At 36.9% G+C, this 11,272-nt stretch overlaps 2 protein-coding genes across 4 annotated transcripts; one reads left to right on the top strand and one right to left on the bottom strand.

Moving 5' to 3' along the window:
- Positions 1–2,964: 2,964 nt before the first annotated feature.
- LOC113779905 (L-lactate dehydrogenase B-like) lies at positions 2,965–5,750 on the bottom strand. The gene is made up of 2 exons (XM_027325685.1): positions 4,956–5,750; positions 2,965–3,648 (listed from the first exon to the last, which is right to left on the bottom strand). The coding sequence occupies exons 1-2, from the start codon at positions 5,562–5,564 to the stop codon at positions 3,196–3,198; spliced, it is 1,062 nt and encodes a 353-aa protein (XP_027181486.1). The 5' UTR covers positions 5,565–5,750; the 3' UTR covers positions 2,965–3,195.
- Positions 5,751–7,267: 1,517 nt separating this feature from the next.
- Positions 7,268–10,875, top strand: LOC113781048. 3 transcript variants are annotated; one of them, XM_027326884.1, is made up of 6 exons: positions 7,268–7,600; positions 7,910–7,987; positions 8,093–8,177; positions 8,871–8,959; positions 10,372–10,552; positions 10,635–10,875. In XM_027326884.1, the coding sequence occupies exons 1-5, from the start codon at positions 7,295–7,297 to the stop codon at positions 10,513–10,515; spliced, it is 702 nt and encodes a 233-aa protein (XP_027182685.1). In that variant the 5' UTR covers positions 7,268–7,294; the 3' UTR covers positions 10,516–10,552; positions 10,635–10,875. The 3 variants fall into 3 exon arrangements, with proteins under 3 accessions (XP_027182685.1, XP_027182684.1, XP_027182686.1); XM_027326883.1 differs by having other exon boundaries at positions 10,372–10,875; XM_027326885.1 differs by lacking the exons at positions 10,372–10,552; positions 10,635–10,875 and adding an exon at positions 9,789–10,362.
- The last annotated feature ends 397 nt before the right edge of the window (positions 10,876–11,272 follow it).

The following is an 11,272-nucleotide window of genomic DNA, read 5'->3' as shown; positions in this document are numbered from 1 at the left end:
TTCTAGCATAATCGAGGTGCAATCCTTTTTCCCTATTTCATCACCATGAAAATAAACTGGGTGACCACTATTGTTTTTTTAGCAACTAAACATTTGTATTTATTCTTGAATTAAACAATGCATGTGAAAATTAGATGACAACATGTACATATCTCATTGAGTCTTTTAATTGTAAGTATATTGTTTTATGGACTTTTTATTTCTTATATTTTTGGACTAAAAGAGATTGTATTATCAAACATTTTTGCCACACAGGATAGTTCAGTGATAAGCGAACTCTTAGGACTTCGTTAATTTTGAATTTGAATTTTACCCTGAATTGGAACCCTCGTGACTCGTTTGGAGTGCGTTTGTGTGAGATCACGGAATATTCCTCAGATTTGGTGCGTCGACTCGATCCAAAATGGCTTGAATTGAGCATGTTTTGGGTTATCCCCCAAAAAAAAAAAAAAAAGCCCCCAACTTTTAGCTCATTCTTTTAAGGGAAAATGCACCCAAAATGACGTACTCATAGCATGCAAAAAAAAAAAAAATTAATGCACGTCCCGTTGGCTATTTCTTGTGTGGATCCGAGAAAACGATTCGGTGGAGCGCAAACCAGCCGTACATTGACAAATCCGGCAACCCACCGCGTTGGCTGTTTCTTATATTTTCTTCTGCTTCTGGATATGATAAGTTGCTTTATTAGCCCCCTCTATTTTCTTGTCTAAAAAGTACAATGCACGAAAAGCAAACCATAAACCAAAGAAGTTTCCCTAGTTTCTTTTTCTTGGTAAGCATTTCTGTTGGCCACGAAACAATTTTTTTTTTCCCCGTGCAACTTTTGAGTCAGAATGTCTCGAATTGGATAGCATACTTTCCCTCAAAAAGAAAACAGAAAAAAAAAAGATTTTGGTAACATTCTTCATGAGCTAATTAAGCATTGAAAAAAAAAACTCCAGCTGTTTCTTAGGAGACTCAAGAGTCAAGACAGCCCATTGTTACAGCAGCCGCGGTATGCTATTGCCCTCGTTTTAAGGACTAAAAATTTCCACCTCTTGGGTTTCCCATCGTCTTCTCGACGTTCTCGTGAAAAGTAAAAGATTTGAACGCAGAACCAGAAAGATTCGAACGTAGCTTCCGTTTTCTTTCCAACTCTAAAGTTTTTTTTGTTGCTTCTCAATATCAACTTTTCAAAGTCTTTTTTTTTTTTTGGATAAGTCCCTTTTTCAAATAGCTTTTTTTTTTTTTTCGATTGTCATCTCTATTCCTACTCCTACTCCTACTCTATCTAGGGGAGGCTCAACTGAGCCTATGGGGACCAATGGGGACAGAACCACCACCGGACCAGACGAGTGCACTATGCACCCGTCTGGATTTGAAGTAGAACCACAAGAGTTGCCTCCCACCCCACCAAAGCCATAAAGGCTTGGTGGTGGCCACCAGCCCAAAAGCGGGTGATTCAACTTTTCAAAGTCGAACACTACAATATCGTAAAGTATACATGGTTGAATGCAAAAAAGGCTATAAGTCGATGGATCTTAACGGGGTTATCATGTTATAATTTCATTTGAAACTCTGTTCTTGCTCTTTTCTGCTTTGTCAATTTAGATTTCATTTTGCATTCTAGTTTAATGATGGAAATGATTGTAATATTCATTAAAAAAAATAAAGTAAATGACAAATAGTCATTTTATTATTTAAAATTCTCCACTTTAATCCCTTTGAAATTTTAATTCATCTAAAATGATCGTTCTACGAACAAAACAGTAGATATACGTCACATCACTATTAAAAAACTTACACTTGTAGTCACTCAATTAGTGAACCAAAACAAGAAACTCCAGTGACAAATTGCGCAATTTAATCTAAAAATTATTTTTTTAAAAAAAAATTAATTGATCCAAAGTAACATGCTACTCTATTAATTCATATGAAGTTTAAGCCTCCAGGATAGAAATGTACAGCTTTATATTAAATTGAGGTATAATCAAACCTTAAAAATCAACGACATCAAGTGATTCATTTTTCTTTTATTATATCTAAAAAGAAATACAATCGAATAATATATGCACGTAAAAGGTGATAAAATGAAGAAGATATACAAAAAGAAATCATTAGACCTCCAATAAATCATATATATAATAAAAGGGATTTTTTGGGCACCCATTAATATGGACAAAAAACAACTTATTTAATAAATGCATTAATTATTTCATATTTTGAAAAGCTATGTTTAAGGGGAATCACATGCTAAATGACATATACAACCTTTTTTTTCTAAAAATAAACCTAGTAAACCAAGCACATACAATTCATTTAATTAAGAGAACTAGAACATCATATATAATTTGCTTGTTTTTTATTTTTATTGAATTTATTATTTACATTTTTCTATTTTATTTTTTTACAAGTCTTAAAAAGTTATTATTCTATGTCTTCTTCCAAAATAAATTGTATTTTCCCTTTCAATTTGTCATTTTATGGGGTATAAAAAGTTCCGAATTCATAATGGTGCCCTTTTTTTTTGGGGTAAGTTGCAATAATCTTGTTTTGATTTGGTTTAGAATTTGGGAACTTACCATCTCTTTGTTGTTAAAAAAATTTAAAAGTATAAGAATGAGTTATATTTATCTTCCTTGATGTTTGACCAAATTATAAATTCAACCTTGAGGTTTGGCCATATTACAATAATGTCCTTCATCAGCATTCTCACATTTTACTCACGTTGTTAATTGGTTCAAATTTTCAGATTTCTCTTGTTTTACTTAAATGACAACAGATACATGTAAGGTCGGGTCTCAGCCAAAAACAAACAAACAAACACAGGCAACCTTAGAAGTCTCCAGTTTCAATTTGAAAGAAAACTATCATAGCTATTAGTTATTATACTGCAATAATCATGTCCCTCTTTATATATATATATATATATATATTCAGCTTTGAGCATTAATTTTAAATCGGGTTCATAATCAACACTGAGAATCATGCTAAATTTGCAGCTGGTAGAGATATTTCAGATAAATTTCGCGAACTGTTTGACATTCATTAACAGAACAAAAAGAAGAAATATTACAACATACTACTATCTCATCAAAGAGAACCTAGAAACTAGGAAGGTTAGGAAACCTAGCAAGCAACTTGAAAAGCCCAAAAATTTCCCCATACAGAATCTGATCTCAAGAAACCAAATGCCAATTGACTTAGAGGTTTGAATCAATGGTCCTCGATTTCCAATTGGCTCTGCACCTCCAAAATAGTAGTAGCAGCATTCCTGAGTTGCTGTGCTTCCCAATCCGTCAACTCCACATTTGCCACACCCATGACGCCACTCCGACCAAGTTGAGCAGGCAAGCTCAGAAAAACATCTCCACCATCAATTCCATAGAGGCCTGTTGCAAGAACAGAGACAGGATGAATCTTTCTCTGATCCCTCAGGAGGGATCGAGCCAGGTTAGCCGCTGAATAGCCAATTGCCCAGGAAGTGTAACCCTTGAGATTTATTACTTCATAGGCACTCTCCACAACTTCTTTCCGAATGTTCTCAAGAGTTTCCTTCTCGTATGCAATTTTCTGCCTTTCTAGAAAGCTAAGCACTGGCACTCCTCCCACGCTAATGCTAGACCACAGCGCCACTGAACTGTCTCCATGCTCCCCAACCATGTATGCCTATTGACCGTAGTTTTCATACAAGAAAAATCAAATACATATATTAGCAATTTATGACAGCGTTATGGAAAGTCACGCAAAAGGACTGCAATCAAAATTTGAGAACAATGGTTAAAATCAACTTGGCAATTTTATAGAACCAAATGGCTTGAAACAAATTAATAGCTTAACTGCAACCTACCGGCCATGAATGCACACGCCACCCCCCAAAAAAAAAACCAAAACCAACAGTTCATACAACTTAGCTCCTGTTTGATAATCCAATTCAATACTTAAATTTAATGGATTCAAATCTTAATATATTCAGACCGTTTGATAACGAAAAATTTAACATCTGAATGAATTAAGTGGAACTGAATTTTCCAAACAAAAATTGCTCCCAAAATTAAGTGATAATCTATTCACTTATCACTGATGAATGTGATATGCACTCAAATGTATTAGATTTAATATTTAATTCAATAACTTAATGAATTCAAATTTCAGACTTCAGTTTTATTAAATACACGCTTATTGTTTTAAAATTCTTGTTACCTGTTCTAACTTTTGGATATCCCTATTACATTTCGGGATTTAGATAGCTTCTATGTATCCAACCTGCAATGTTAGGGGTTAATTAGAAAAGAATTGCACTGAAATCTACCCCACCAATTTTCTTTTCTTTCTCCTATGCATATGAAAATCACCATCTGCAAGTTGCCACTTCAATACTAATAAATCTTTCACCAATGGGAAGAAAGAACTAAAATAGTCCAAAAGTGTCGCTTTAGAAATTGCGCCTCCAGTCAGGCTAAAGCTATTGGAGAACAAAGTTGAGATGAGCAGCCTTCTCTCCAAGCCATCAGGCACTAAAGCTACCCTATAGCCGATAGGGCAGGCAGTGATCCTTTGACTTAATCACACACAATGTACCATAAAAGTCCTTTGACTTAATCACAGAAGATGGACCATAAAACACTTGTTGTGCAGAATAATTAGGCCTTAGATTTTCCCCGCTAATTGCAGCGCGATTTAGAACTAAGTAATGCTATATGATTGAAATGGAAAACAGTCCATGACACTCTTGTTAGGACCCCACCGTCAATTATCATCATATAGCTGTCATCAGGTAAAGTTCAAATTCTTCTCGAGCCTAATCATTCAAAGTTTTAACAATGAAAAAGTGTAAAACCAAAAGAAGCAAAATGCTGAGAGCAAATTCCCAATAGCTTCCCCCACCCCCCGGAGCAGGGGCAAAAAAAAAAAAAAACTTACAAGACGTCAGATGTTAATGAACTAAAAAGTAATAGTAGCGCAACTAAACTTGCCTGCACATCCTGAGCATTGACATCGAGATGATCCGCCAGCAGAAATCGGAACCTAGACGAATCCAAGTTCGTACCCGATCCAATAACGCGATTAGGCGGAAACCCAGAAAGCTTCCAAGCCACGTAGGTCAAAACATCCACAGGATTTGAAACGATCAAGAGTATACAATCCGGAGAATACTTGGCTAACGGAGGAATAATAAGCTTGAAGAGAGTTAAATTCCTCTGTATAAGATTCAGCCTACTCTCACCGGGGATCTGCCGCGCACCCGCTGTGACAATGCAAAGATCCGACCCGGCAGTTATTGAGTAGTCCACGGAAGCATGGATTTTGGTTCTTGGCAAGAAAGCAGCCGCGTGTTGGAGATCAAGCATTTCTCCGCGGAGTTTTTCGGGCTTGGCGTCGACAAGGGCTAGCTCATCAACAAGGTCTTGGGTGAGGATGGTTTGTGCAATGGCCATGCCAACGTTTCCAGCCCCAATAACAGAGATTTTGGTGTGGCGTTTGGTGGGTGAAGGTGGGGCAGAGTTGAGAATGGGTTTGAAGAAGGCTTTGGAGATGTCCAGGCCACCCGGGCCTAATGTGGAAGATGACTCCATCTTTTTCATTGGTGTGTTATGGATTGAAAATACAAAGGTTGTTTGGGAGGGGAGATGTTGGTAGTGGTGGCAATGGCGGATTTTGCAGTTATTTATGGCAAGGCCTGGATTGGAGAAGGGGAAAAGACAGAGGACAAATGGGAAAGTGGGTGATGAGGGCGCGGAGAAGGAGAGGAGAGTGGAAAGTTGGGCATCTTGGCTTTTTCAACGGTCAACGGTTTCCTGGAGACTTTACATTTGGAGGGAGGAGTGATCAGGTACAGGGCCAAGCAAATTTATGCCACCTGGCAGTAGACTAGTGGCAGGCTGGAAGCTGATCATTGACGTTCATTTTCGTTTGGGGAAACTATTCTCCGACCCGTAAACTATTTCCATTACACTATATATTTTAGTCCCTCAACAATGCATTGTCTCAAACAAGTCTCTCAACAAAACAAAATTTGAGTGAGTTGCATTTGAAATTAATTTTAAAATTTAACATAATTCACCCAATTCAGTTTAAAGTGAAGTGTCTTTTTTTTTTTTAACTTTTTATATTTATTAAACTTTTAAAGTAAAAGAAATTTCATTGATAAAAAAAACCAAAAAGTATTCTCATCATCAAAGATGGCAACAGTGCTCCAACCATCAGTTCATTTTTTAAGACAAATGCAATCAAAATAACATATTCATAGCATGCGAAATTACACAACGCGTCCACACAAATTGAACAAAATAGAGAGGTAACTAATCGAAAAGGCAAAGAAATAAATGTTGGTCGGTGAATTCTAGATTTTATATTTTGAACCCAAAAGGGCAAAAAAAAAAAAAAGAATACTAGATTTTACTCCTGGATTCTATTCCTAGCCCCTTTGTCTAGATTCGACAAAATCATTGCGTCGAACGCAAACATTTGACGATTCGGGGGAACCACAGTGCTTTGGTAGTTTTCTTATGCTTCTAGATGGGATAAGCTGCGGTGCAATCCACCAACACTAATGCATCGCGTCTCGTCAGAATTCAAACATTTGACGATTTGGTAACTTTCTTATGCTTCTAGATCTGATAACCTGCTTTATCAATGCCTCATTTTCTTCTCTGAAGAGTAGAAATTGGCCAAGTTTGTTTGGATAAGAGTTTATTTGAATAATTTATTTTAGATAATTACTGTAGCGTTTTTTATAACGTAATGTATGTGAAATAACAAAATGATTGAAAAGATAAAAAAGTAATTGAAATTTGTGAAATAAATTATTTTACTTTAAATCTTGTTGTCCAGACACATGGTTTCCCTGGTTTCTTGGTAATCATCTCTATTGGCCAGAAATCAATTATCAATGCATAAAAAAAAAGGGAAAAAGAAAAAGAAACTACACCTTCTTGATAGGAGCAGACTTCAAACATAGCAGTTCTTTTTTTTTTTTTTTTGCTTTATACTACTAATTGTTAGTATAACCAAGTTGTAAAAATCAAAGATACCAAATGATTCAATATTCTTTTTAAATTCCTAAAATGAAAAACAGAAAATGAGATGCAATTGAAATCTATATACTCACCAAAGACTTTTCCAATAATGCACACAAGAGGAAATTTTTTTATTCTTATTCCCAAAATTCTTTTCCAATAATGCGCACTTTTTCCCAAAATTCTTATAATGCGCACTTTTTCTATTCTTATTCCCAAAATTCGCAGCTCACCCGATTCGCTCTAATATAGTAATATATGAACCAACCAAAGGACACAGCAGCTGAGTCGGACCCATGGAGGCGTTAGCGGATCTAGAGAAAGTCCAAACCCGGATCCTCCAACGAGTAACAAACCTCGAACTCTCTCTCCTGCACGGCCACTTGTCCAACTCCCCTTCTCTCTCCCCTGCTTCCGAAGACGCCAGCTCCGCCGTCGCCACCGCCACCGAAGCCCGACTCTCCGCCATCCTTCGCTCTAACGGCGTTAATGACTTCATTTTCAAACGCGTTTCCTCCGATTACTACGATTGGACCTTCGACGCCCGCCGCGACGTCCTTGGCGCCGCTTCTATTCACCATCTCTGCAAAAGCATTGTCTTGGTATTTGAAACAACTGCTTCCCTATCCATACCAGTATTTATACACTGATAAAGAATTTAATGTTGTACTTTATGTTACTGAGTCTGAGCTTAGATGTACCAAAGCAACCAAGTTTTCCACCAGGCCTCACTTTGTATCTTGAGCATTCAATTTAAGTAGAACACTTCCTAGGTTTGCTGATTGATAATGACCATGACGATGTGCTTGACCATTGGAGCATCAAACTTTTTTTTTTCCACGTATATACCTGCATTTTTTGAGATTAGGCCCTGAAGTCTCTTTCTGACACAGTCTTTCTACATGGCACAGGTAAACACTCAAGCCCCATCAAATGTGACCGACTGTAGTGATCGCAACTATTCAAAGTATTATGTTGTTGTTGTGCAGGTAGTTTTATAACTTATTACTAGTTTCTCCATTATCATATTGTGCCACACAAATGCAGAAGACAGCTGAATATGGATAAGAGTGACTTTGCACATTTGATTGCAGTATACTGCTCGGTTTAGTGCTGAGGCTGTGAAGAATTTTCTATATGCACTCAACAATGGTCAGATAGCCAAAAAGAAATTTAATAGTAAGTTGGCAGATGACAAGTTTAAGCAGCTTCCTGTATTTGTTACTGACATTTCATAATCATTGTGTAGACCTGTTTTTGATGATATTTCTTGGAATTGCCTGCACACTTTTGCTTGTCTCAAGTTGAGATGCAATTAAACTTTCTACTGGTCAGAATTATAGTAAGCTCATTGAACTTTTTGGAGTTTTGCTGCGAGGAGAAGCTGCAGGTTTCACTCCAAGCTTGGTTACAGTAGTTGTAGGCATTGTCATAATTCAACTGATATTGATTCATACACGACCTACAATTGAATTTATGATTTGTGCTTGGAATGCATGTCATAACAATGAGTTGTGACATTCTTTTCCTTTGTATCATCCTTTTGAGTTAGTTACTTTGTTTTCTAAATCATCGCTGTTAATACATTTCATAGATAGTTATTTTATGATTTTGCATCCTTGCTTTAAGCTATTTAGTTGATTGTCATGAGCTGCGTAATTGGACTATTATGTTTGCTTCTACCTGAAAGTGTTACGACTTAAAAGATCTTTCAAATGCATAATGGTAATGCTAGTTTCCAGTCCTTTTCTTTTTTCTTTTTTCTTTTTTTTGGTCGGGGAATCAGTGGCTGAGACCGGTCCTTAAGCTGACTATTGTGTAGATTGGGAAAATTAGTCCTCCTGATGTTAATGTTTGGCATATCTTGTGCAGTGAGACTTGCTCCTGAGGAGACATCAGTCAAGTTGACTGGTTATGAACACAATGCCGTGACATGTATTGGCATGAAAACAGACATCCCGGTAATCAGAAATTTTGTGAATCAAAATTCTTGTTATTGATGAGTTCTAGGTGTGTTATCTCGTATCTGGCATGAAAATTTTCTTGGTCTACATTAATTGCAATTATATCCAGAAGCAGGTATTTTTTATTTTCATGAGAGAACATGAAAAAAATACAAATTAACATTTACATCAAAATTATGAACGATTTAGTTTGAATAAGTTGTAGTCATAAATGTGGCAAAACATTTCGGAGCTTGTGGCTATCCTCTTATTCATCCACTTGCTTATTATCAATCTATAGGAAGCACCACGGTATTCTTGCTGTTTGGTGCAGCTTGAACAAATTGGGCCCTAACCTTTGACAATTGAGGTCATGTTCCTCTGTCTATCCTGTTATAGCCTATGATTGGCTGTATAAGATACTTGCACAAAGGTCCCCCATGCTCCTGCTTATAGATGGAAAATGTCGATATTAGGTGTGAATTTTATTCTTGTCATAAATTGAGTTCTGCCATTCATTATGCCAGCTGTTGTGTTGCTTGCTGTCCTGACATATCATACCTGTCAAAATTTTATCTCCCAAAGGTCAGCTTGAAATTGTATCTGATGTGAATCATTAGTTATGCTTCTGTGCTATGGAGAAATTGCAGTGGAACTTTAAACATACAGCTACTTATGATCTGATATGCACATATAATTCAGTTGCATTCCTATTATTTTGCAGCTCTTTTGTTTTGGTTCTCAATTCATGTGTTGTCTTATGCTAGTCATCTTCAATTGATCGTTGCATTAGATGAATTAAGTGTTAATAATGTGCAACTCTTGGGCCGCTGTCTATGTTGTTTAGGATCTAAATTCAGCATGTTTGTTTCGGGAGCATTTGAACTGTGAAGATGTTGAACAGAATCCTCCAATGATGAATGTGATTCTCTAGTGGCACAACTTCTTGTAGGGATATGTAATGTATAATTAACAGTTCAATGTGACATATGGTGATTCATAGATGGACTGAGTCTGTAACAATGTTCTTTTAGCTAAACAGGGGTTTTTTTGCTAGAATTATAATTGAGATTGCATGATCCTAAGCGAACGTACTTTTGAATTTTGCTCTAGTTTTCATCCTCTTGTTGTGCCAGGTGGATTCTTATTTAGAGATGTATAGGTTTTAAAATTTGAGATCACGATTAACATTGTCCATTACCATAAAGTTCTTATCCCTATTTAGTGAAGTTTAAGTCCCCCAAAAGGAACCAGAGGTCCCAATATGCAGCACCTCCTTATTCGTCTTTCACGTTTGTGTAAGCTATATGTGGTCACAGAGCAAAAGTACAATGATGATCACGTTTGCTTGCCGTATGTGCGAGAGACATGTTATTATTTTATGTATCATGACAGTATCACACTGATGGTAAAACATAATATCTTCCCAGGTGATTTTGGATGAAGCAATTGTAAAGCTCAATCCTGATTTCTTCTGGTTGGGTGGCGGTGAGGTTGATCTAAAACTTGGAGCGAGAACCACTGAATTCATCAAGTTTGTGAAGCCATTTATCGTGAACTGTAGCAGTACTTAAATTGTTGTACTTGCTAAATTCTTCTACTTGGCTAAAGGTAGCTTTTTGCTGGGACATTTCTCAAGTTGATATTCGTACCCTGACCCATGCTGACATCATGGACTGCTGCTCTTGTTCAGTTTTCAGGTGCTTGATGTCAGAAACCTGTTTGCTTCATGTATCTCATTCATCTTATTTAAGAATAATGACCAGGAGTTAGCTTGGGTTTTCTTTACCTCATTGTGATGGGCCATTGTCGGTCAAATAACAATTAGGCTCGCAAGCAAACTTGGCAATGGCGCCTAGAATTAGCACGACCTTCTTTCATGTAACTGGTGAAATTGGGCATCAAATCAAGCTATTAACATGCAGTTTCAGTCACTGTTTCCTCGCTGATTTGTGCCTGAATCGGCAGAATGCTCTTGTAGAACCTGGGGGGTTCTTCGTGAAAAAATTCTTGAGAAAATAATGGTGACATTCTGAAGAGGGGCCTCAAGACTCCGATCTTCCTCTCTTTAAAACAAGTGCATGCGTCAGTTCAATTCTACAACTTCTTTTTCTCTTGTCTTTTAATTTCTGTGTGAGTAGAACATTGCCCGCAAGGAAAGAAGTATGGCAGAACTGTTAATACGGTTTTAACGTCAAACCTAAGCCGATTGCACGTCCTAAATGGAAAGGGTTTAATGATTTAGGCCAACATTCAGAATCCTAGAGAATTTTCAGGTTATACTGAATTAAGCTTCTCAAAGCCCAAGGTAGGGCAAAGAGTATAGAGCTA

The sequence above is a fragment of the Coffea eugenioides genome, chromosome 8 (assembly GCF_003713205.1).
Source record: "Coffea eugenioides isolate CCC68of chromosome 8, Ceug_1.0, whole genome shotgun sequence".
Classification (NCBI taxonomy): Eukaryota; Viridiplantae; Streptophyta; class Magnoliopsida; order Gentianales; family Rubiaceae; genus Coffea; species Coffea eugenioides.
This window is presented reverse-complemented; position numbering and strand designations above follow the sequence as displayed.

Excerpts from the sequence above, each read along its gene's own strand:
- LOC113781048 (XM_027326884.1), top strand. The coding sequence starts at position 7,295 with ATGGAGGCGTTAGCGGATCTAGAGAAAGTCCAAACCCGGATCCTCCAA. Across the intron at positions 7,601-7,909 it reads TCTGCAAAAGCATTGTCTTG|GTAAACACTCAAGCCCCATC; the intron begins GTATTTGAAACA and ends TACATGGCACAG. Across the intron at positions 7,988-8,092 it reads ATTATGTTGTTGTTGTGCAG|TATACTGCTCGGTTTAGTGC; the intron begins GTAGTTTTATAA and ends ATTTGATTGCAG.
- LOC113779905 (XM_027325685.1), bottom strand. The coding sequence starts at position 5,564 with ATGAAAAAGATGGAGTCATCTTCCACATTAGGCCCGGGTGGCCTGGAC. Across the intron at positions 3,649-4,955 it reads TCAATGCTCAGGATGTGCAG|GCATACATGGTTGGGGAGCA; the intron begins GCAAGTTTAGTT and ends TACGGTCAATAG.